Below are 26,320 nucleotides of genomic sequence, written 5' to 3'. Positions count from 1 at the left end.
GATAATGGGTGACTGTAGCTATAGCAGCTTGCTGGATTACTGCAGTTGAGCTGTGGGGTTTATTTCATGCAAATGGGGCCTTTCTCTTGCCTTGCTGAATATGGTAAAATCTTCACTTGAAGGTTTTCTACTTTCCTTTTTCCAGTTCTAATGATTTTGTGTACTAACTGTATCCGTCCAAGGGAGAAATTAAGCTAAATGGGTTCTTGTGTTCACTCTGATGTAGTGAGGAACAGTTGGGGAAGTTGAGCCAATTGGATGTTCAAGTGTTCAATAGACTGGAACATCTCATAACTGGTGCTGTTATCTAGAGGAGTCACATGCTTTTTAAAAATTGGATATAATCTGAACTTCGATGGAAATGTAAGATGAAATGGAAGACAATGCATATAGTATACCTTGAAATGATGCTTGTTCCTCAAAGTTGAAGGTCTTTGTGGTCTTTTATAGTCAAGATGTAGTTCCTGATAATGGCTGAAATGCAGACAGTTTTAAAATAGGTAGACAGTATTGTGGACCCTAAATAACTTGTGGGCAGGCTAGCCTGAAACTACTCATTGCTACAGATGAATTTGCTGTCTTATAGCTTTCCTGTGAGAAACGTATTAGGACTTTGGCGGAAAACAGTTGTGTTAAAATGCTATCCTCCACAGGATGAGTTAGGTACTGAAAGAACAGGTGAGAGAAAAATAACTGGTGTTCTGCACACATTAATTTCCATGGCACAGTAGTTCAATGGTGATAATTTTTCTATTCTCTACCCTCATTTAGAAAATTTACATTCAAAAAGATATGTTTTTACCTGAACAGCAACTTTGTCTTTTTTAGGGCTGGAGAAGGAGGAGTTGTGAAGTTTGTTTGGCTGCTCTTCAGAATTATGAAGGAGGAGCTAGGACATGGGTGGTGGAGACAGCTTTATTTTACTATTCCCAGCTGCCTTAAAACATTTTTTTTTTTTTTTTTTAATATTTTCATGTTGTACTTCTAATTAGCATCTTTAGAGCCCCTTAGGTGTATTCCTCAACTTTTTCAGAGTATACAAATAGTGTTGTAACTTTGGCAGTGATACTTCACAAACTTGTTTTGACTGCAAAGCTCCTGTGTATTGCAGCGGAAATGTTGTGCTTTTTTGATCTCTCCCCATTCAGCTCTTCATTGGTGCTGCTGTTGGTGTTAAGCCCAGCTGGCTAGTTCATACAGCTGCAGGCTTTGAGTGTATCTGCCTGGAGTGTGGGTGCTGCTCGTGGTTCTGGTCTTCCAGTCCTCCCTGTGATTTCTTCTGACTGTAGTACTTCTTTTGCTCTTCACTGTACCTGTAGTGTGGAAACGGTTTTGTGGTTTATATAGTCTCTTTTGGAGTGGAAATTCCCATTCTGGTGAGACTGCAGGGGATATAAGCAGCATGTCATTAGCTCTGCTATAAAATTCCAGCTGATTTCCCTTGAGAATTCAGGGCAGGAAGCTGTTTCAGTGTCACTGGTTGGCTGAAAGTCCACGCAGAAGTTTAAGTTGGGTACTTTGGTACAGGATGTTCTTCTGAGTTGGATATGTGCCTTCCTACCTTAGAGCTACCAATTACTCATGTCTGTTGGCTTGTGCTGGCCAGGCCGTGCAGATTAGTGTCGTTATAATTTGCTGTGGGTGTTTTTGCAGAAGCTTAATTTGAATTGCAACTTGTATACAACTGTACAATCTTTTGTTATCTAAGTAATGACCGCGTGAGTGTTTTGTGTTAATTATGACTGCTCTTGTTGTTCTCCTTAGTCTCACAGTGGCGAATTCATTTATTTGCAGTTGAAGTGCAGTGCTTGCATGTATGTCAGGGCCATTACTTCCAGACACGCAATTTAGTGAGATTAATTTCTTCAGTTATATCCTTAATGTTTAATTTCAGTCCAAAATAATCTTTAGCCACTTCTAATGTGACAGTTGCCACTTGGTGAAGTACAAGATAATGAAAATGGCAGTATGCAAAGGAAGCTTTTGAAGTGCTTGTGTGCTGTGTGAGAGGACTTGAGATGTTTTAAAGTATATCTTCTGTGCTGCATTTTAAAAGAACAAGCCCATTCCCTTAAAAACTCTTGTTGACACGCGCATTTCAAAGATGTGTATACAAGAACATAGATTTTTCTTTACATAATCACGTTTTTCAGTTTATTTGTTCTGTTATCGTTACCTACCTTGTTACTGTTTATAAGGTTCCTTGTTTCTTTTAAAATCTGTCACATTTATGCCTCTCTGCATTCATGTTGTAACTCTGTACTACGTCTGTGTCATTTAGTATCAACTTTCATAATTTTTTTATGTGCTTAGATTTCTCCTTTGTTTTGCTGAGAAGATAGGCTTGAAGCATTGTGTTACCAACCTCCTATTGCTTTACTCCCCCCACCTCAAATGTTTTAAAAAGATGTGATCGCATAAATCGATGATTCATTCAAACTACATTTGTCTGAAACTTTTTTCCCTTTGTTTTTTTTTTCTTGTAGTTCCCGGAATAGATGGCGGTGGGTTAGCTGATGCTAGTCTCACAGATTCTTACTTTAGCACCAGCTTCATTGGCGTTAATGGATTTGGAAGTCCTGCTGAATCCAAGTATCCCATGATGCAGGTAATAGCAGAGAGTTGCATGGTGTTTCATTAGTTTGGATTGGCATTACACCAAGAAGGGTAACTGTCCAAGAGTCAGGAAAAGTGCACTGCTCTGGCATGTCACTTTGCAGAGTGTGCTATGTATACTTGCTTTAATCTTCTAAATAGAAATGAAACAGTAGTGTTGTTTTTAAATTGGCTTGTTTTTATTGGTGCTCATTTCAGCTGCTTGATTGGCCATTGCTACATATGTTAACTCTGTGCTTCTCGATCTTTTTTACTTACATCTAATTTTGATAGTCTTTTACAAGATTTTGAGACACTGCAAAAAGCAAAAGTCACTTAAGCAAAGTGTGAACTGAAATCAGTAAGTTGCCAAGCAGAAAAAAAAAAAAAAAAATAGAGTTTATAACTCAGTCTTTATTGGCATTCAGTGTTCATTTAAATATTCAAGACATCTGAAATTCTGTTTTTCTATTTTTACTGCTTCTGTAGATGTTGACAGGAGTTTCCATGAAGTGGAATTATGGTATAGGTAGCAGCATGTCATATTTAAAACCGAAACGAACAATGATTGAATTAACACATGCAGTACTGTGATTCCCTCAAACTTGCTCTTAAAAGCTGAGAAAGATAGTCTCTCCCTGTAGTCAAGGGTTCAAGGGTTTAGAAACTAGCTTTAGTTTCTGATAAATGAAAGAGAGTGCGAGTCAAATAGTTCCGACTGAGTCCTGACAGCAACTCTCTTCTTTTGTATCAAGGAAACTCTCCTTATGAGCTTACTTTGATCTCAGTTGTGGCTGTGTATTATGGATTGAAAAATAACTCAGCAAAAGGTGGGAAATAGGTGTGTTCCCTTTTTGTTTCTTACTGCATGTTTTCAAGAAAACTGGATTTTCTCATTCAACAGAATTGCAAAATTATTGAAACGTATATTATTGATGCATGATTTTAAAAGAGCATACTTAACCTCTGATCCCAGAGTGTACTGATGAATCTAGGCATTAGGTATTTTTTTAAATTGTATGTACAACTACAAATTTGGGTATTACTGAGGCTGTATCTTATCCCTTTAGTGGGAAGTCATTGTATTGTGTTGTTAAAGTGAACTCTACAGCAACAGTGACAACTTTCTAAACACAAAGTTTTAATTTATAATTTTCCCTAGAAATATGATGAGCATGAATCTAATGTGAATACTCAAAGAACTTTTAAATACTAATGCCTGTGACATTACAGTCAAGGCATTGTGTTTCTTTTTGAGAAAACAGAAGAAATCGCTGTGTCTCTTAGCTATTGGAGGCTAAAGGAAAGTACTTCTGAACGTGAATTGCATTATTGCTGAAAAAAGTGGTAGGCATTAAGCTACAGTTTAAACAAGAGCATTTTTATGTTGATTTGGTCTTTCTTTAAGTAATGTAGTTTAAGTTCTTATTTTCATAGGTAAAGCTGTCAATGCTGTTTTGGTTGTCTGTCAGCTTCTATGTTGAGACCAACTGCCAAATTTACTCACTTGTGGTGTGATTTCTCATGTCATTCAGCCCTCTGGAGAAGAAGGCAAGGGAAAAATCTGATTTTTGTTTCTATGAAACAAGTGCTTTACAGTTTGGAATAGAGGATTTAAGCCTGATAGATGAGCGGTTGCATCAAGGGTGTATCTTTTGCTGCCCTGATGCAAATTTGCCCAGATTTCATTACTTGATAAGACTTTCCAAACTGGTTTATTTAGCACCACTGGATGCCTTACTAGGAGCTAGATAATTTAACATACAGCCTGCACTGGCGTGTTACAACATGAGTTCGTTCCTGTTGCTACGGTGTTGGCCTGGTCTAGGCCTTGGTTGAATGCAGAGCAGGAATGCTGATCTTCCTTTACCTTTTCCTTTTCATCAGCTTCATATTGAAGCTGCACGGAGGAGAGTCTTTATTTGGTGAAAAAAGAACTGTATCTGGGTTAATTGGAATGGAGAGATGTAGAAAGGCAAAGAGACATGCAGTGGGCTTACAGAAACTGATTTGAAGATGCAAATAAGATGCTGGGAGGACAGAACTGTGAAGGGGAAGAGCAGAGAGACTTACAGAATGAAGAGTGGACTTGTGTGAGGGCAGTGCGTAAGTTCCGGACAAAGAAACAAGGTGGCAAGTAGCCAACTTGAGTTGCAGTAGCCTACGAGCAGGACAAATCCTTGCGCATATTCTTTTCTGGGTCCTTAAATCAAACTAAGGTACTGCAAATTCAGCATTCTCCCTGTCAGTGAAACATCTGAAATCTGCTGCAGAATGTCTAATTAGCCTCTGCTTTGCTTGTGCAGATGAAAGTGTCTGTTCCATCCCTGAGTTACTGAGTCATCTGTGGTGGACCTGTGCAGTTTAGAAATAGATACATCGGTGATGCACTATGAAGAAACTTTTCAACTTATTTTTTTTACTGGGGAAATAGCACAAACAGGCAAATAATTATGCAGCTGTAAGAAATGCAAGTAAGGTACAGTTAGATGTTAAGAAATGGTAAGTCTAGTTTGCCAGTGGAACCTTGAGTTTATGTATTGAGATGTATTCCCCATAACAGTGTAGTTTTTCAGTAGGAGAATTGTAAGGTGGACTTGTTCAGAACACAGGCTGCATGGTGTGTACCTGTTGAGCATCCTTTTTACAGTCAGTCAAGCGTGTGCATCTTATAGTCCTGTGCCTCACTTTTGCATGCTGTTCAAATCATTTTCTTGAAGACTCCTAGTTGGCATTCCACTTCCATGTGCAGGTTGCTTTTGTTGTATCTAATGTTTACATTTCCTTTCTAAAGTAAAGGAATGCTTTCCTTATTAAAGAAGAAAGCTGTCTGCATTTTACAGAGGTATGGAAGGAAAAAGATGACCAAAAAAACAATAGCAGTGCTACCTCTACTAGAGACACTGGAATTATTGAATTTAAACTATATGACTGGAAGATGAGGAGTGGAGTTAGTGACCCTATGTAGAAGACTTGGTTGAAATGGCTTTACTGGTCTCAATCTAGTGAGGATAATAATAATTGGTCTGTTACGGGTAATGCTCATTCTCTTTCACTATGGGGTATCCTACGTTCCATGCTTTATTCACTAAATGCCTTCCAACATTATTACCAGGGGGTCAATAGATAAATCTAAAATTTGATAAGACTATTTCTAATTCATCTTAAGAATGCATTTGTTATATACAGCCAACAGAACAAGTTTGATGGAAACAGCTGTGGTTGTGTGCAGTGAGGTTATCATAACTCAAGTGTAATAGAGCCAAACTGCCTCAAGCTAAGTTAGTATCCAAATTGTGCAGTAATGTTCTTGCATACAATACAACGTTAAGTAAGCAGCATTAGGAAGGAAAATAAACTGTATCATGATGTATTGAGGAAATGCAGTCTTTGCATAAATACTACAGGTAGCTAGTGATCAACATTTCTTCAGAACTGATCTTTCTGACTCCAAGATCTCATTTGGATGCATGAAGAATATTTCAAGAGGTCTGGAAGCATATCATTGAGATTGGACCAGTGGTAAAGGTGCAGCTAATGATGATACCCAGTTTGCAGTGGAAAAAAGATGAGGGTAAAAATCCTGAGAAGTATTAAGGAGAGGCAGGGCTTTTAAAATGGCTATTGTTCTAATTCTTTGTAGTTCCTTTCTAAAAATGGACACTGCCTCATTCTTCTATTCTTTGGGCCGCATCAAAATTGTGTGCTGTTAGCCAACCTTTCATTACCTCCTGTTGGTCCCTTCTATTGTTTCTAACAAGTTTTCTATTGATCAATAGTCTCCAGTCATCATCAGTTTGCATTTTCCTGTTTTACAGTTGTTTCACATGTCTTTTCTTCCCTGAATCTGCATGTGCTTTTACATACTGTATTTGCAGTATTGGCTTCCAGGTTATCAAAGCATGTATTTTCTGTTTTCTTCATCTCTAACTAATAACAGAGCAGGCCTGCGCTACACATGGCTCATAGGCTGCATGCTGTCCCCAAAGCTGTTCTTTTTCCTTTTGGCTTACAAGCAGCCAAGAGGCACTCTGAGATGTGGCTCAAGAAGCAGCTCATTCCCTTTGGCTCTCCCAGTAGCAAGGAGGCAGGAGCTGGCTGGATGCCTGTAGTGCTTGGCTGCTTGGTCAGTCATTCTGTGTTCACCTTCGTGCTTCTCTGAACCAACCACGTTAGTGCTACCTCTTTACTAGCTGTAGATTGATTCATGTGGTGTGGGAAGGAGTCTCAATAGTGTTATGCTGGAATCATGAAAGGTTATGCAAATAATCTGTGAGAATATAGGCAGACTAGTACCTTGTTGTCAAAATTTCTTCTACTATATTGATTGAATAACTTGCTTGTAAGAGCTTACAACAGCAGAAGATGTCTTCACCTATGCTGCTTCACAGAAATGTTTTTCTATGTTTTGGTGTGATGAGCTTAATAACTACATGCCTTTCATTTGTCTGCAGGTTACACATAAAGTAAAAGCACATTTTATCAAGTAGTAGCTGTAAACAAGATAAGAAAGGGAGTGTAATAGTCCTTAGCACTAAAGCAGGCAAGGCCATGTAATGCAGAGGAATCAATCTTGCTTTTGCCATGCTAATATTGGTGTACTAAGAGTTCTTGAAAAGCCTGAGAAGTAGAAATCTCCCTCACTTCAAAGCCTTGCAGCTGAGTAAACACAAAGGCCTTTGTTCCCATTGTTGCATCTGCCAAGAACTGAGTAATAAAACTCTCCTTATAGCACAGAAGCTTGTAAATGTCTTCAATTTTTAACTATTGAGGACTGAGTGGAAATACAGAAATACTATTTTAAATAGAAATTATGCTATTGTTTACATAATACCTTTTGAAGAAATCTAGTTGCTTTAGTTCAAACAGTTCAGTGGGATGTGCTGTAGGTGGTGTCAAATATGCTAACCACCCAAGACAAGTTTGGAATGGCTTAGAAACGAAAGCAAAAGGTGTCACCATTTGTAGGTCACAGAATTTGACAGCTAAACAATGGCTTGCTTGGTTGTGACAATCTTATTCTTTTCGCAAGATGACTTCTATTATAGTTCAATTAACATTATTTTGAAAATTACAAAAAAATACTCTGAAATACAGTTCCAGTAGAAGAGTATTAAGGTGAAGAGAATAACTTGTGACATGCTACAAAATGTTTTTTGAGATAATATACGTAGCAAACGAATGATTCTGAGGGAGGTACTTCCTTTTCTCAGGATTAAGATGAAGGATATGGAGACAAAGGGAACAAATGCCATCTCTAAATACTGTTGTGAGAGGAGAGCAAAAACTAAGATATGTCTTGTAACATAAATTGTAAAACTAGATCTAATTGCATGCTGCAAGGCTTTATTCATTCTCTATCTCAATGAAAATTCTGTAACTATATATTTTTGGGTGGAGTGAAATAAAAGCAAAACAAACTTGGTCTAAGTGCAGGGTAGAGGCAAGATGATGAGCATTTAGAAAATGCTGCCATTTTTCTTAAATTTTATTCTTTTCCTAGCCTACTGCACCAAGGAGATATTGGAAAAATATCTAATCCTCAAACATATTATCAAAATAGCAATTTAATGTAGAATTTATACAGTGATGCTGTTGTCATCTTAGTCTGTCAAAATAATACTTGTTTCTTTTAAAGGCACGTTATCCTGCAGCAGTTCTGAACAGAAAACTTTAATAACCATCAGACTATCTTATGTTTAGATGAGGTAATGATTCACTTTGACATCAGTGTTGTTTTTGAAACAGTACGTTTTCACACAGTTTTTTCTAGGGGGTGTGGAGGGAGGAAACTTATGAGCATATTCCCTCTCCTGTATTGCTTGAATATTCAGGCATTGATGCAGTCTGAAACTTTTTCCTTTTTTTTTTCCCCACGAAATAAGGAACTGTATTTTGTCACTGATAGAAGCCCCAACAGTGCAAGCTGAAGCTTCAAGTGAAATCCTTGGATGGGGCTGAATGTGACAGTTTTGTTCTGTAGCAGCTCTCTTTTGAGATGTGAACAGAAACAACTTTTTAGTTCCTTTAAAGGGAGAGGGGCAGAATGTATGCCAGTCAGCCTAGTTGAATTTTAACTACGGCTTAAGGAACCTCAATAAATCATAGCACCAGGCAGGCAAAGAGGAGGAATTTTTATGGACCTGAGTAACATTGGAGCGGTGCGCAGTTATGCCAAAGTTCTTTCCATATTAACTTTGATGTGGTGAAAGTCATGATGTATTTATACAGGTTAGAAGCTGATATGTGTGTGCTTGCTTTGCCTGGCAGGCTATATAGGAATGAATAGTTTGCCTGTGGTCATTGCTCTTACCTTTCTGGACCTTTCTTTTTGGCTTACGTTTCTTGTGCTTGGATTATTCTTGAAATTGAATTTGTATGAAAAATAGTTGAATGCTACTAAGAGATGAAGGAGTGTTATTTGGAAATAAAAACCATGTTGTCCAGAAAACGTAAATAACAAATAATGCTTGCTGTAGTTTTTAATTTATTTGTTGTTTAAGGTATTCTCATGTGGACTTGGTAAAAATGAGGTACAGAAACAAGCTTAATTAAGACTAAATGCTTTTGGGTGTGGTGGAAATCTTTGATATTAAAACATCTTTAAAGTCCTTTACGTGACTATGTGTAGGACTTCCATGAATAATGCTAAGAAGCTTGTGCATGTGTAATAAATGGTGAGAAAGATGGAAAAATTAAAGGAAGCGGCTGTTGACGTGGAGTTTTTTTACCTCATTCAAGATGGAGCTCACAAGTAATTATTAGAACAAGAGTTGTCCAAGATCAGAAAGCTGATTTTTGGAACCATGGTTCATATGAAATGTTTACACCTTGAACAAGCCTTTTGACATCCGTTGGTTCAGTAAGTTCTTTGCACAGCGCTATTAGGATACTGAACAAAGTGTTGCAGTGTCTCCAGTGTGCATGCTATGTTTTTATTGATCATATCAGTGCTGATTTTCATCACTGCAGTCGCATTCACATTGCAAGCCTGGTGATTGAATGTTTAATTCCTCTACTTGAAGACGAAAAATATTGATCACAGAGAAGAGCTCGGTTCCCAATTTAAGCCACATCTCAACAATTTTTGGTACCAGCCCAGATGTCAATATCTTATGTATCACCATTATGACAGACCATTACAATTTGCTTTAAAATTGTTGTAAAAATCTGAGTGTCAGAAATAGACATTAACACTATTTTAATCAACACCTGGACAATTTGCACATCTGAAAGGTTTCCATTAGATTCCTAAATCACTCCTTAAAAGGACCAGTGTGGATGTATCAAATGCTAAGAGCAAATACACTGTAGGGATACTTCACAAGTATAATTTTGGAGTAGAGTGAATACAGTCTGAAAGGGTGTGAGATGGGTGGCATCAGAATAAGAAAAGCACATAAAGCAAATACTGTTTCTCATTTCAAATTTCTCATCTGCTTCATATCATGCTGTGTACTCATATTGAATGAAGAGTTGTTGGGAAAACCAGTGGTGGTATTGGGCTTACTGTAGATTGGAGCACAAATCATAGAATCACCAAGGTTGGAGAAGACCTATGAGATCATCCAGTCCACTCGTCCTCCTATCATCAATAGTTCTCACTAGAGTATATCCTTCAACACAACATCTAAACGTTTCTTGAACACCTCCAGAGTCAGTGATTCCACCACTTCCCTGGGCAGCCCATTCCACTGCTTGATCACTCTTTCAGAAATGATCACTCTTTCAGAAAAGTAGTAGTAGTTCCTAATGTAGAAGAGAGGGCAATAGAAGAGACTGGCATGTCAGTTGACAGTAGTATATTGATTGAATATGCTATTGAGAGGATAACAATAGGATACTTGTTTAGGATACCTAAGTTGTGTAAAAACTTTCTTAAGATTCCTTTTCTAGCAGTTCATGCTGGTTTTTTGTTTTTTTTCCCTCTGGTCAAGAATTGGGTGAAATGGCATTGATGTGATATGCAGTAGGCTTTTTGCCATCTGCCACCAGCATTTGGATTGGCAGTGGAAAAATGGGAGCATGAAGAACAACTCCAGTGACCAGTTTTGAGTCTTAGTCTGTGTCTAGACTACTGAATGAGACATGCCTGGAAACTTTCCTTGGTACCAGAGGCCAGCTGGCATGGAATGATCTGTTTGTGCTGGTGTATACTCACCCACGAAAGCAGCTGTTGTGTGCAGACTGTCTACTTGACGGGATCTCAGAATTTCTCACTGCTGAATACTGGCCTGAAATTTGGCTGGGAGACTCCTAGCTGGTGTAGGCCAAAAGTATTGCAAGGAGTATGTTAACAAATGCAGGTGCTATCACTTGGAGATGGAAGGGCACTTCTTGACATCGCTCTGCTTTTCTTTGTGCATTTTTTTCCTCCAGCTGGGAGACTAGGCAGAGAAGACAATAAGCAGGAGTAAGTGGATGCTGCTTAACTTCTGTGTCAAAGCAGTTGGAGCTCTTAGAGCAGCACTGTTTCACTTAGTCCAGGCGGCTGCTAGGTGGCACCTCCAGAGGAGTGCAGGAGAAGCACGTAGGGCCTACGTGGAATATGGAGCAGGTTTCATGCATCCTGCTGGCTTACAAGAATCATGTGATTTTGCTGAAAGGTCCTGTTCTTTTGTTTTAAAACAACAGAAGACCACAAACCAAAAGCAACAGCCTCCTCCCCATCTAAGGTGATACTAATTTGAGTATTTTGGTTAGAAAAGTATCATAAGGTGATGATGGTGTATAATAAGGGAAGGAGTTGATTCACACGTTCACAGTGAATGAACGTTTAAAGGAAATTATAACGGAATAACTGACTTTTCTTCCTCCACAACAGTGTTGGATAACTAGGTCTTGTAAAGCCTCCCTAGCTAGAGAATAGTGTTTTGGTTTAGTGCATAGTCGTTTTTGGTTTGCGTTGTTCTCATGTGAAATACTGTATTTTACTAAACACTTTTCTCAACAACAGATGACTCTTTCTAAAATTTTCTAAATACCACTCTCAGCACTCTCATTTAATTTCTGTAGCTTTATTTTATGTACAATTTTATTTTTTATTTTTTCAGAGGATGACAAATAGCAGCAGCTCTCCTAGCCTTCTCAATGACAGTGCCAAGCAATATGCAGGCCATGGTAAGTATCTTTAAAGTAACAACATACAAAAGTATGTTTAGGAGCTTAAGTGATTTTGCTTTAGTAAAAGTGAGCCATAAGGTAGGTTTTCTCCTCTGATCCGATTTAAGGTGCAGGAGAACTTTTTGTCCTATGGTATAGTATCTGAGTATTTCCTGTAGTCTGAAGTTCAAGTGCTACAGAACTCATACATTTTCAGCCTTCTTTTTCTGCAGTGGGGAAAACCTAAGTAACAAAACAAGAAAATTTCAAAAACAAACAAACAAAAAACACTGCAAACATTATCTATTGGGTTTTCTCTCATCAAATTAGAAGCTAGTTTAGATAACCCCTATAAAGCACTGATAGTTTAAATAAGTGTTTATGTTAGCCCACGGTAATATTCCTTTTTATTGTACTTTTCATGGCAATTATTCTGTAGAATAAATATAAAGGTTTTTAAGGAGTTTTAAAGGAGTATGTTTTTTTTGTGAAACTTATCATATAAGCGACAAATCTTAACAGATTCTCAATTTTGTCCTGTAAGCAGTAATTTACCTCTAATGTTTTTCTTGTTATTGGGAATGTGTTTCAACCAAATAGCGTATCTCTACAGTGCAGGCCTACGAGTTCACTAAACTACTATGAAAAGTGTACTGAACTTCCATAATATGCTTTTAAGAATTCCTTTCCAAATTATAACAGGTACTGCAGATGATTTCAGCTGTTGCTGTCAAACCAACTTCTTTCAATAAGAGAGTACTGTTAAAATTTTCTGTGCTGAAAATTGCTGTATAATGTTGATGTTGTAGAATTCCATTTGTGTGTCCAATGCTGTTTATATTATGCTTACAGCTTTTTTTTTTTTTTTTTTTATAAAGCATGGTAATATCTATACCTAAGAAAATTAATTTGAAAGTCAAAATTTGTTTTTGTTTTCCTTCCTCCTGTTTCATTTCCAGTAGGTCTTGTGCTTTGTGCCGCTAAACAATTAGCTATTGAAGGCAGTGGAGTTCTACTGCCTGTGTGACGGGGGCAGATAGTGATGTTGATGCATGTGAAGGAGAGAAACCAGACTGAGTTCTGAAAGGAACGTTAAATTCTGTTATGTCTGTAGTCCTTTGTTCTCCTTCATCTGTAGAATTAACCTTTAAAGGAGTATGTATTAATACTGAAGAGTGTTTCATTAAAACGTTACTGTTTTAGCAGGTGACGTTAATGTCTTAATTTGATAGATATATTTAGTTTGGACTTTTGTGTTCAAGTTGCATCTGTGATTGTTGTGGTGTGTGTGTATTTGGTGCTTCAATTTTGCATAGGGGCAAAGAAAAAGCATTAAAAAAGCTTTTAAAAAAAAGTAGAATGTGGACTCTCGCTATCTTTAGTTGTGGTTGAAATTTGTACGTGACAAAGAACATCCATGTTATTTGGTATGCCAAAGTTAATTTCAGGTAGCTAGAGATAAAGGCTTTGAAATGTTGGATGGACATTAAGTAGAGTCAAGCAATTGACTGTAATAAATTCTGTTAATAAGCACCATTTCGTTTGTGCTGTTGCATGAAATCTAACAGATACTGCCATTTTTGTGCGTGGTTGCTAAACATAATTTTGTCTAAAGTATTTCTTCCATTCAAACATATTAAAAATTGTAAGCTTTCTTTTTAATATTGGGAGTATGTAACATGTTGTCTTGCATTCTTTCTTACAGATCCACTAACTTCACCAAATTCATCCTTGTTTAATGACTTTGCTGCCCTCAGTGTGTCTCAAAGGAGAAAGGTAGGCAGTAACTAAATCTTAAGCAGAATGTTTGTGTATGAGTTGAGAGGGAATAAGATTGGGAATAAATTGAACTAGTAGGTGAAATAAGAATGAATCTTCTAATACTACTAGATTAATTTTAATATTTCACTGCTGATATGAGATCTTTTTTAACTTTTACTGTGCAAGATCAGACTGCTGCTGTTATTGAAAAATATTCCAAGCATTTATGAATTTTATAAGAATGCTTTAAGTGTGAAACTTAAGGCATAGTCCTTTAAATTTGAAAACAAATAATTTTTATTATTCTAAGTCTTGCAGGTGATTTATCTTGTGCCTTCATGGTAACAAGTTCTGAATACAAGAATAATTCCCACCATTTATTTGTCTCCACAATGTTAAAGTAATTCTTAGCTTGAAATGCATTCAGTTTGCAAGTCATTTTATGATGATAATATTGGGAATTCCCCTGAATTGGTACTTTCCAATTTGTATGGAAAAATCTTTTTGAACACTAGACTGTTTTCAAACATCTGTGCCAGCTCCGGCTGTGCTGTTCACCAGTTTTGTGCTTACAGACACAGTGACTGGAGTAAGAGACATAAGATTATCTTTTTTTTTTTTTTTTTTTTTTTAAACACTAGAACTATTTTTTTTCTTTCCAAATTGTCTCATTAAAAAAGAAAGTGTTTCTTTTCCTAACTGATTATCAGGTTTTACTTTCACTGACTTTCATTTTTGCTTCTTATTTGCCATGTGACCCTGAACTTTCCTGTAGCCAAGAATTCCTTTTTTCTTGAATGTGCATTATATCAGCATGCTTTATGCTTATGCTTTTCATATAACCTTTATTTAGGTTATTAATTAATTTATTTACGTGTTGGCAAATAAGCTTTTTGTTATTCCTCCAGGTGAAGCTTAAAGATAATGGCCACAGTTGGCCCATCAAACTCTTTTTTTTTTTCTTGAAGTAAAATACAGTTGTAGAATGATAATTTCCTAATATGCATCAAAACTACATGGAATTGCTGAACTGTCCCTTTCTTTAATGCCAGCTAGAGACACTGGAAGTTTTATTTAAATAACTTGACGTGTGTCTACCTACTTACTGAGGAGAGTAAGAATGAAAATCATATATTTCTTCATTAAACTTCGTCTGAAGCACTGTGTATGTGTGGGTGTGTATTTTTCTGTATGTATGTAAAGCATATATACAAACGAAAATGAACTGTCATACGAAAGTATGCTAAAAGGACCACTGCTTCTAACGCTAAAGAATTTTGAAATTAATTAGTACAAAATGGAAGCAAAGAGAAAGCTCGAATAACATAAAGCTCAAATACTAATGAAGAATCTTTTCTGACATTCTCTTTTCCCCAAGAATCAGCAATTAAACCACTTGCTACAACAGATTATGAAAATGGACTGACTTGTTTTTTTCCCAGTTAATATTTCAGACATAACTGGCATTAATTGAAAGAGACTTTGCTTTGCTTTGAATATTAATCATTTACTGTTGATTATGATTTCTATCTTTGTAATTCTTTGTAATGTATATCTGTGCAAATGTTGATAAGTAATGCTGGCAATGGGGAGGTTTTTGTCTAATATGACCTGAACTGTCTTAAAATCTAGGCATCCAGGCTCCCTCTATAGTCAGCAGAGAGAGATGAGCAGCCTAAGGAGCGCTTGACTCATACTGAGAAAAGCATGCTACATAAGACCTATGTCAGTGGCTGATTTAAGTGGTTAATATTTGATTTGTAGAGCCCCAAGGAATTAATCTAAATTCTGTTGTGGCTGTCTGACTTTGACCACCAAAAGATACTTTGCAAACGATCTTGGATGTTGTTTCTCAATATATTTAGCATGTTTTGAGCATCATGTTCAAATGTGTTAAGTAATTTCCCGGAATCAAATGCTTGAGTGCTGGATATTTGAAAACTTATGTGATTTGCCCCTCCACCTCAGTAACTTCATTTTATTTAGAGCTTGAGCAATATGCCTTAACAGGCCAGTATTTGCTACCTGCTGTAACACAAGCTACATGGCCACCTAGGAGTGCGTGTTTCTGTTCATTGACTCTAAAGGGAGCCTTGGTGACTCGCTGAAGTGTATGTGTTTATAACATCTACTGCTTAAAAAAACAAAACAAAGAAAACTTTCCATTTTCTTGCTAAGAGCCCAGGGCTAAGGTTTTGTTTGTTCTGAACTAGCTGGCAAAACCAGCATTTCCTTCGTTTATCACTGACTTGGAGGACAGATATAATACAGTCCTGGTAAGTGAATAAAGAGTAATTGTTTTGCTTTGCAAATTAGAATTGTGATATTTTAAATATATAAATTATTTTTATAAATATATAAAGAATTGTTTGCAATTATGTAAAACCTGAATGTCTGTGTTGTGTAAAACCATATTACACATTTTTAATAGAAACTATTTATGTAGACGTCTTTTAATGAAGTTAAATTTATTACTTTTTTATTACTGATTACTGGCAACCCTCTAATAGTGGGCAAGCCGTGTGAATTTACATTTGATAATAAAGTACTAAAAAAATGACTTGATTATTATTTTGAATATTCTTGCTTTTTAATTAGTGAGGTTTTTTGAAACTAGTCAGTGAGGTTGAGCTATTGTAATTGCTTATGATTATTCTTATGCTTAAAAAAGTTGGTTACAGCTTTTAGAAACATAATCTTTTTTTTTTGTTGTTTAAAAAGTTAAAATAGTTCTTTAACTTCGAGAATGTTCGTATACATTGTTTTCTCTGTCTAGAAATTATTAAATTGCATTTCAATTTTAGATTCCAGGAAAGATAAGATTACTATTTAAAGACATTTTATAGGATACTTAAAATGAAATCAAAGGAGCTAAGTATTTCTATAGATGGAGCCTTGATGGAGGTTCTGTCAACTGTAAACCCTGCTGGATTTACTGTCCGGTTGTTATAACTCTACATGCAGTAAGACAAGCAACCTTAAAGTGAATTTCCTATAAGAGATTTTCAGGTAAGTATTAACTTACAATGCACAAATAGGATTTGTGAAGCATGGAACAACAGCTAGAGTTAGTGACAGACTAACCCTCTTTCCTGAGAATAACAATGTCACACTTCTTATTTTGTTTTTTATTCAAATATGTGTTGTGTTTGGGGAAAAAAAAAAATAATAGCATTTTGAATGTGAAGTTCTTGGTTTTTTTTTTTTTTCCAAAATTGAATTTTGATTTTTATCTAGAAAAATGTTCTTCTATAAACCGGGAAATAATCTTGGAATGAGTTGGAAAACTTGTTTGCATTCTTTTTGGTTCTGGTAAAAAAAAAATACACGCAACATACCTGATGAGAACCTGGTGCTAAGGGAATGACCATTTGATACACGAAAAGATTAAAAATATGCAATGAAATTTTTTTGCTTAAATTTGTTCTGAGACTGTTACTACCAATCTGGACTAAAGAGTTGTATTGCTAGTCACTGGTCGGCCTTATAGGATAATAAAAAAAATTGTTTACGTACATTTTATTTTCTTACATACCTTCAATCCTCATGGAAACTGAACTCTTCAGAAAAGTTGCTGACGCTGGTTTATTTCCATTTGTGTAATGATTCTGAACACCTAGAGGAGGAGAGCCCTTAATGTGGGGATTGCTGTTAGTTCCCAAGCTGCAAGGAGAGAGCTGGTTTGCTGCAGTGAATTGTACTTCAGTGCAATTGTAATGTTAATTGTATGTGTTTTGCAGAATTTTTTTAGAACTCCTTCCACTAGTTTTAGCTGACTACAAGCCAAGACTAACAGACTCCAAACTAGATTAGAATGGAAAGTGTAGGAGAGATGATTTGGACTGAAGTTCTTTCAGAACAGACTGCTATTTGGTGTTCTTTCTAGGGATCCAGGTGGGGGCTGTGCAGTGGGCTTCTTTATTTGTATACTTTGATCAGAAGTAACAAATACTCAGAGAGCAAAGTTTTGAAGCAAAAAAGACTTCCTGTAAGGCTGGTCTACATAAATGCAAACTCTTCTTAAGGAGTGTTAGGAGAGTTTCTCTCTTTAGAGGAAAAAAAAAAATTAAATACCTCCAGGTCCCCTAGAATACAAATTGATAAGATCTAAACTGTATCTTAGAGTGTTCTTCCCTCCATCTAGTTTTGTTACCATTTGGGAAGCTGTATTTTTTCTCCAACGCCCCATCTCCAACTCTATCTTGATACTTCTTTTTACTACATTTGTATATTATTTGGTGGTGCTCATTGAAGAGATAAGCATGCTGTATTTGGTTTTGCTTTATTTACTTTTAATGAAGATTGTTACGTGTTTCATGGTCTCTTGAATACCACTTCAAAGACAGGAAGCATATTCTGAGTAGCTGAGAGGTCATTGCCAAATGCTACCTTATGTCACTGTGTTGTGAACTGCAGAATTTTGGCTGCACACCTCATAGCGCACCTAGGCTGAACTTAGCGTTGGAGGAGTATAGAAGAGCAGGTTGTGATGTAAAGAAAACTAATAAATATTTGCAGGTAGTTCTCTATCGAAGATGTTTTAAGGGTGTGATGTCTGACCTGCTTTGCTGTTTCCTTTGGAATTATAGCTTACTGAAATTGTTCTGCATAGTGTTGTTGTCTTAGTATATACTACATAAGTCACACTCAGAAATGTGACACTGAGTGGATTGTTCGCTTACTTTGGGTTCTGTGTATGGATTAGTGATTATCATGTGAGAACCCTTGTTATTGAGGCACTTTATTTCAGGAATGCTTAATGCTTCTTATATTGATGAGTTCTTATGATTTCATTTCCTCACCCTATTGCTGAGCCACCTTGAAGGAAAAGAGCAGGGTAAGATGAAGATGAATTAATAGTGTAACCTTAAAGAACTACAATAACAACAGCTTTGCTGGTTTGGGTTTTATGTCTAAGTGGGTCAGATATACTGTGTAGACTCACAGACATCTAATATTTCGAAGCTACCCTCACTCTCTGTTTTTAAGCATATTTTTTCTGTTAGCCATCTAGACTTTGTCAGATGCTCCTCACAAATTACAAATTTAACTTCAACAAGCAGTTTGCTTGTGTTTACTTTTACACACTTTTGATTCTTTCTATGTTAAGATTCATGTAGACTACCAAGAATGATTTGCAATAAATTAACTGAAAATTTCTTAAATTTATTGAAGATAGTATAGAAACACTTAAAACAGCAAGAAAAATATACAAAACATATGGTTAGTAAATAAAGCTGCATCAAAGTCTTTAGTCCTTTTCCCTGTCCTTTTAGTTGTGAACTGTATTTTGAGATGGTGGTACTCTGGCAAGTCTTTTTCACGTAGAAGTATTTTCCGTAGCAAAGGAAAGCCAGCTCATTTCAGTTAATCAGATGGTTTTAATTTCTTAGCAGGGAACTTTGTCATGTGTGCTGGCTTTCAGCTGTTTTTGTTTCACACCTTACTCAGCCTAATTAGTCTGCAAAATTTGAGTCATGACTAAAATTTGTCAATTTTCCGTAGTTCCTGCTGAACTTCTCATGATTTTCATGTCATGTCAGCTTACATACACCTGAAATACACTGCGTTTAGTAGGCACTCCTCAAAAGTTTTCCTTTGCTGTGGATTAAAATACTTGGTGTAGCACCCAGTCTGTTGGAGCTTTTACCTTTAAATTTGGTTGAAACAGGATTTACACATTGCAATGATTAAATATATTGCTGTGGAGTAAGAGTTGTTTCCATGCCATGCTGCACATTTTGATTTTCTTTGAGCAGAAGAATATTTATTTTATTTGTTTACTATCTTTTCATGACACTTTTCAACTAGTTTGAAGTTCTGTCCCCTGTAAAAAGCAAGTTTTTATGAACAATTAAAAAAAAAAAAGCAAGGAGGAGAAAATGCAAACATTTTCAGTGTTAAATACTTCCAAATTTTTTAAACATACAAGAAAAAGTCACCAACCAGACACTGAGTTTCAACTTTTAGATTGAAAATCTTTTTTTTTTTTTTTTTTTTTTTTGTGGCTTTCATAGTAAAAAAAAAAAAAAAAAAAGTTTCAGCCTTCAGATGTTGAGATAAGGAAAACAAGTGTAGGCTGTCTTGCGTGCCAATGGAGAAATTGTAATGAAATAGGAAGTGGAGAGAGTGTCTTGCTTAGCAAAATTCTAAACCACATAAAAGACTTGTAGCAATACTAGCTGCAAGGCTTACGAAGTAATGGTAAGGCAGCTTCTCTTATTCTTATTACCAGCTTGCACATCTTCTAGGTGTGGTTGCTGAAAGTAGCCTAATGTTCAGATGTAATACTTTGTAAGACTTACTTCTCATGTTATGGTTGTTGGGTGAAAATACCCCTGATGAGAGCTTCTGGAAGGAAGGACAAAGCTAGCTCCTGAGCTAGCTGTTCAGGAGTCACAGAATCACAGATTGGAGTCCTTTGCAAACTCTACAGAGGAGTTGGTTTATGGTTAGCTTTCATGCTCTTATTTTTTAAGAAAGAATATATAAATGCTTGTTCAGTTTCAGTAGTCTAGCACAAAAGCTGAATGTTTAATCTTTTTAATGGTCTACTTTTCAGTAACATTTTCTTAAAAAGAAACAAAAAAGCTCTTACAAAGTAAGTCAACATTTGAAATGAAAATCTCATATTTCTTATTGTCTTTATGTTATTGCAAAATTAAGATATAGTACACTCAGACTTTCCTGTTGGATAGTGCGTGTTTGTACACAAGACACGAATCAACTCTCTGTACAACAGATGAATCCTGGTTAATGCTACTGCAATAACTTTTAAAATGTGTTAATTTAAAGTAGTGCTACTTGATTCATCTTGAGATAGAGAAGAACGAGTGTTATCTTTAGTATATGCATGTAGACTTACCAGAGCTTGGATTATTCACAGTTTTATAACACTGTGGCCTGCTCACATGTTTGTGTGCTAAACTGTGTATTTTTTAATGCAGAAATTGTCTTGTAAATCTAATGTTTAAAGTCCATCATAGGTAAGTGCATTTTTTAAGCAAAAAAACCCCACATTGTTTGGAACATGAGTGATCCTGAGTAATTTAACTGCATATCTTCAATAGTTCATAACTTTGAAATTGTTTAGTTTGATATGCTGTTATCCAGACTTAAATATTACATTAAAATTGTTAGACGGGAGGAGTCTTTATAGTTTGAATCTTACTAAGCCTTTTCTTTAGTTTTCTTGTTCTGTAGGATAGCTTCATAACATTGGTGTAGCCAACTCGTGAACTGGAAGGAGGAAGTGTGACATTACCTACCACACATTACTTGCCTTCTCTTTGTGAAACGGGAGAAACTAGGGGTGAGGCTTAGCTTTGTTGCAGCAGATTGTAGGAAGAAAATAGACCTGCTAAACACGTTTCCAGGCTTCATTTTGAATGAATGGGAGGCGAGTAATTAAGCTGACTTGAGGAAAATTTTCTAGCGTGGGTTAATTAAGTTACTCATCTGTAGTAGTGCTCTGATGCGAAGAATGCTATACAGGTTCTTATTGGTTTTAGAGTAGTAATGTTTCTAAGTGTAATGTTTCTAAGACTTTGGGGGTTTATCTTTCCCAGTAGATCTTTCCCTTCCCTCTAATCATGAGAACCAATAGCTTTCTGTCATTAATTGCTGGCAACAGCTTGGTATTACAGGGCAAGGACTGTAATTATTAGCTGTGGTTAAAAATGCTTACCCTTCTCACCCTGGGGACCCAAGGTGTTGCTAGCAATTAGATGTACTTAGCCGTTCCCTTCCTCAAGTAAACACTTGCAACCAGAAATTACTACTACTACTTGCTTCTGTGCCCAGGAGGAACTGAACTCTTTGAGTATTGCCTTGTAATAATTTGATTCTGTTGTTTTTTCCTCTTAAACTACAACATGAAATGTTACCTTATTTTTTATTTTTAAGCAAGGGTGATGTTTTATTGACCTTTTGCAACTCTTTTGGAATATGTAACCATCTTGAGAACTGCAAACTAGTTTGAGAAATATATGCTTAGAGATTAGGTATTCAAATGCTATAGCCACCTTCCTAAAAGAAAAAAAAGTGCTGAAATATCTCTTCATTTGTATGGTTGAACAGATTTGTTTGTATTTTACATTACAGAAGAAGTTTATGAAAGACAAAAGTGCAATTTCTTTTCTAACTTTCCAAAAGAGTTGTTTCCATGCCAATGAATTGAGAATGTTTGTATGGTTATGCCTCTGTTTTTCGGATAGATGTATCAGTTCAGAAATGATCAGTGCATGTGGATTTCTAAGGTGCAGTGCTCTGTTTCTGCTTTATTAATTGTCCTGTGTAGGAGGCAGGGATATAGAAAACTTGATGCTCTTTTCCAAACTGCTCAGTCTCTTGTTCTTTCATTTCTATAGAATCTCTCCTTTTGGCAGACAGTTTGTTTTCTACTCTTATGTAAGCTCAGATTGAGTTTCTGATTCAGATGCAATTGTTCTTAGTGAAAATCATTATAATTTAAAATGATTTCAGTGCAAACAGTTTTTTTTTCCAAATGTTAATGCTGTACTGTCCATCATTTAATGTCTTTCTGTTTTAACAATGAAATCCTGGCCTTGTAATCTTCTGATAATGTTTTGTAATGGATAATGAAAGCAATCTTCAATTTCATCTCATCCAGTCACCCTTTTTTTTTTTCTTTTTTTTTTTTTTTTTTCTTTCAGTAAGGCTGTGGACTGGCAGTGTGAGAGCTCACATTTGCTTAATATTGCTCTATGGCATAGAATTAACTGTTGTTTCTCTCTCGGTCTCCTAATGTGTTCCTTCAAAGCCAGTTCATTCTGTTGCCAGGAATCTGAATTTCATTGAAAAGGAAATAATCTTCTTCCCCATTGGCTCAGTTCCTCTTTTGTTTTGGTTCTCCTTTTCCAAACATTTATAGATCACTTTTTATTGCTAAGAAGTCAAAAACCATTTGTGAATAGGAATGCGATGGAGCACTGGATTGTAGTCCTAAAGTCTGGATCAGACAGTGCCTTGCACTTGAGAGAACATCAAGAGAGATGGGGAAGCTGTGGTGTAAACGTCAGGAGATTTCCTTCATGATGCTATTATTTCCAAAAGCCATGCTAAGAAAATAACATACTACACTCTAACCTCCCTCTAAAGTTCATTATTATTTGTATATCTAGTTTCTCAGACGTTAGAACTTCTACCATTCAAGACATTACTAGTCTTCTTTTAATTACTAAGATGGTAAGTTGTTCAACAGTGGAGTGATCCTCCCCATAAACAACCTATGTTTAGCTCTACTGTGATCAGTTTACATTTGAATTATGAGAGGAGGTTGTACCTACCCATCACAATTTACCAAATTTCTTATTGTAACTGAAATTAAATTGTCTTAATCGTTATGGAAGTTGATTAACTTGATCTTTATTCAGTTTATTGCCTTTGTAGCTCGTGGTCAGTGTTAGGCTTCTTGTTCTTTTATGGGCAAATGAGCTACTAGTGACTTGTCACAGCATTAATTCTTTTCAAAGCTTTCAGCCCAAAAAGCTGCAGAGAATTAAACCAGTAGATTGATTTTGGGTTTTCAGCCATTTCATGCTAGTCATGTCCTGTATTTTATTTAGGTTGCTCTGAAAGTAATGCATCCTATTTGTTTACATGAAAATTACAACAGATACAAAGAGCATGATAACACCATCTGATAGAGCAAATTCTTAGCTGCAAATTCTTAGCTACAAAACACTGTCTTTCAGCATAGTCACTATCATTAGATACATATTTTTCTCAGTCATGAATCAAGAGCATGGTGTGCTTTTTTAAAAAATTTAAAAAACTAAAAAAAATAAAAAAAAAGATCTGCATGGCCATCTGGAATGGGGCACGTCTTTTGTGTCATCATCGCTTCTAAAATGCACCACTCATCATTTCACTGCACTCACATCTCCTGTTTGGTCTCCATAAGCATTGAACAAGCATCAGAGAATGTCAGTGTGTGCCATTTTTTCCACATGGAGGAATTCAGTGACACACGTTTGCTTCATATGCTCTTCCATGTTCTATGCTGTTTTGTCAGACTGCTCCTCTGCTGCCATCTGTTGCACGGTAACAAAATGTAATGGAATATTAATGGGAAGGTTTTACTGCCAAGCCAACATCATCAGCCTCTGATGTTGTGGACCAGTGTAATAATGTAAGACGCATTACTTCCAGAGCAGCCCGTGTTCAATTTGTATGTGAGTGAGGAATCTTTTCCAATTAAAATGTCATCTTGTTTCCTGAAAAACTGTTTTTAAAATGCATTACCAAGGTACTTCTTCCTAAGATTTCTAAGTTGCTAGATGAAATAGGTACCTGAATAAAGGTAAGTTAAGCTTTCGTTAATGAAAAGATGTATCTAGATGGTGATAGTTGCACTTTTATGTCAAAAAGCAGAAGAGAAACAAACCAGCCCCTGCAATTCAGTCTAATTTTTGCTCTAATACATATATTTAGACCAAGATTTTGTTTGTGTATATGTTCTGAAATATTTCTTCTGGTTGTATTTACTATTGAAGAAGGTACACATTGGTTTGAAAGCCTAGAGAAACTTGGAGGACTTATCTACTTCACCTGCTTGAAAGTCTTTAACACATTTTTTTTTTTCCCAGTGTGTTTTGAATATAATGTTCATCTCGTGCATTTTAGGTAGTTTCATGTGTAGAGATCATTATAAATATGATACAAGTTTAACTCCTGTTAAGGCTTAACTATCTCCTGCAACTTCATAAGTTATGTTTTGTTTTCTCAAGCTTAAGTCAGTTTCCTGTGCACTTGTTGTGGTAATTTTCATTTGTCAAGCAGAGGTAGTAGCTGAAGTTAGTTCTTTGAATGTGAACTTGAGCATGAACATTTTTATCATTGAGTTCTTATCAGTAGTTGTACCTGTTTTTGTTGGTGTGTTTTTTTTTTTTTTGTTGTTGTTGTTGGGTTTTTTTTTTTTTTTGTTCTTGAAATCTTCAGGAGACAAGTCACGGCAAATTTAAACTTAAAAAGAAGCATGTAGAAGTCAGTGATAATTTGTTTTTTGTTAAAAAAAATAATCTCAAAGGAAGAATTAGAGTTCTGTATTATGATGTGGTTGAAGGTATCTGTTGGAAATACAGATTTTCTTTTTTTTAAACAACTTACTTTACTGAATTTCTGTGTGTATATGTATGTGTGTGTATATATATATATGTATATAGATATACACTCATATTTCAGTGGCTGACGCTTGGTGGAAAGACTTGCATATGAATATTTAATCCCTGAAGTTGTGTGGCTTATTCTCATTTTTTAAAATGTTTATTACAACCAAATAGGAAGGATTGAAAGGAAACAGTCTCAGAAAAAATTACAAATTTTACTTGCAAATTGTTTCCTATTCCACCAATCCAGAAATGATATCACAGTGTAACACCTAAAGTAGTGTAGCTTTAGATGAGGGTTGTTAGGAGTGGCCTGGTTTCTCTCCTTCTTTTTCGTAGCCCAGGAAGTATCGACTGGGGATGCTGGATGAGAGGATAGTTCCGGTGGGATCAAAAGCAAGAAAATCAAAGAACCCTATTGGCTGTCTGACTGACAGGTGTAAAACAGGAGTACCCATCAATATGGTTTGGTGGAACAGAGTCACAGAAAACAATTTACAGGTAATTTTTTTTTTTTTACTAGTCACTTTTTCTGTATTTTGGATGCTTTATTTTAAATTCTAGAAAATGTTAGAAACAGTTACTCTAAATAATGGTTGGAATAGAATGAAATGTTTTCCAAACAGGCATAGTGACCCCTTTAGGGAGAGTGACTCAGATTCTATTTTATTCTCTTCACCTGCCCCTGTTTTATGTTCTCTGCTTGATTGTTATAATCCATGGAGAAGAAGCAAAAATAACAACTAAATGTATTTTAAAAACAGACAAATGCAACCACTTACTTCCTGGTTCAGGAAGTTTCACTGTGAAAATTAGTGACTTTTGTTAAAATGATTGACAGGATGAAACAAAAATCCTTTAGTGCAGAATGTAACTATCGTGATCAGAAAGTGTAAATATCTGTGGTTGAAATAGTTTCTCAACTTTTGTGTTGAAAACTCTAGATTGCATTCCTGAGTCTCCTCAAGAGCTGGACTTGAGCATATATTATTTGGAAGCAGCAGGTTATCCTTGAGGTGATAATGAAGAATAATTCTTTTCTGGGAAGGATCTGCTCAGTGTCCCTCGAGACAGGGTTTAGATGAAAGTTATTATAGTTGTAACTATAACACTCCTGCTACTACTATTTTGCACTGAAGTGGTGCTTTTGATTTTTTCAGAGATGATTACTCAAGTCTTTGTTTAAGTTTGTTTTCTATTTTTTGTGTTTCTGAGTGATTGAAATAGGTAAATCAGCAACAGACTTGCTGATAACTAGAGTGTGTGGCCTGTGAAACTTCTATCAGTTTGCTAAATCTTTGTCATATTACGGTTGATGTGACGCTCACACTGGAGCCCTGTAATGCCAGTACCAGTTTTGCATTACTTAGTGGTTGGATACTTTTTTTTACTACTGAGATTGGGAATGATTAGCAGTTTGTTGCATGCAGGCTGACACTACTTTGTATGATCACTTGGCCATAAGTCTTGTCTTGTCCCTTTTGCTGCCAGAGAAGCAGCAGAACCACGGGCAGAAAATGATGAAGCGTTGGTAGAAGAGCCAAGTAAGGCTGCAGAGGAATGGTTGAAGCCAGTGAAGCACTTATTTTCTTAAGTGAAAGAAGACTGACAGATTGATTTACCTGTGTTTATCTAAAGAGCTGCCAATCTTAATTAGGAGAGATGCTGAAACAGGTTGAGTTGAGAGATTGTGGACGCTCCATCCCTAAAGGTATTCAAGGCCAGATTGGATG

General features: G+C 36.1%; 2 protein-coding genes across 5 annotated transcripts in view; both read left to right on the top strand.

Moving 5' to 3' along the window:
• LOC125688121 (proteasome maturation protein) overlaps nt 1-26,320 on the top strand; it is a 383,306-nt gene that overhangs the window by 170,613 nt on the left and 186,373 nt on the right. The gene's annotated exons all lie outside the window — the stretch shown is intronic.
• PAN3 (poly(A) specific ribonuclease subunit PAN3) overlaps nt 1-26,320 on the top strand; it is a 76,815-nt gene that overhangs the window by 10,261 nt on the left and 40,234 nt on the right. For all 3 annotated transcript variants that reach the window (XR_007374597.1, XM_048933659.1, XM_048933658.1), the window contains exons 2-6: nt 2,487-2,608; nt 11,649-11,715; nt 13,403-13,473; nt 15,672-15,734; nt 24,927-25,088. Coding sequence is in view for 2 of the 3 variants with exons in the window: in XM_048933659.1 (XP_048789616.1) it covers nt 2,487-2,608; nt 11,649-11,715; nt 13,403-13,473; nt 15,672-15,734; nt 24,927-25,088 (485 nt within the window). In the remaining variant the exon portion in view is untranslated. The remainder of the gene's footprint in view (nt 1-2,486; nt 2,609-11,648; nt 11,716-13,402; nt 13,474-15,671; nt 15,735-24,926; nt 25,089-26,320) is intronic.

Source organism: Lagopus muta, chromosome 1, assembly GCF_023343835.1.
Source record: "Lagopus muta isolate bLagMut1 chromosome 1, bLagMut1 primary, whole genome shotgun sequence".
Classification (NCBI taxonomy): domain Eukaryota; kingdom Metazoa; phylum Chordata; class Aves; order Galliformes; family Phasianidae; genus Lagopus; species Lagopus muta.
This window is presented reverse-complemented; position numbering and strand designations above follow the sequence as displayed.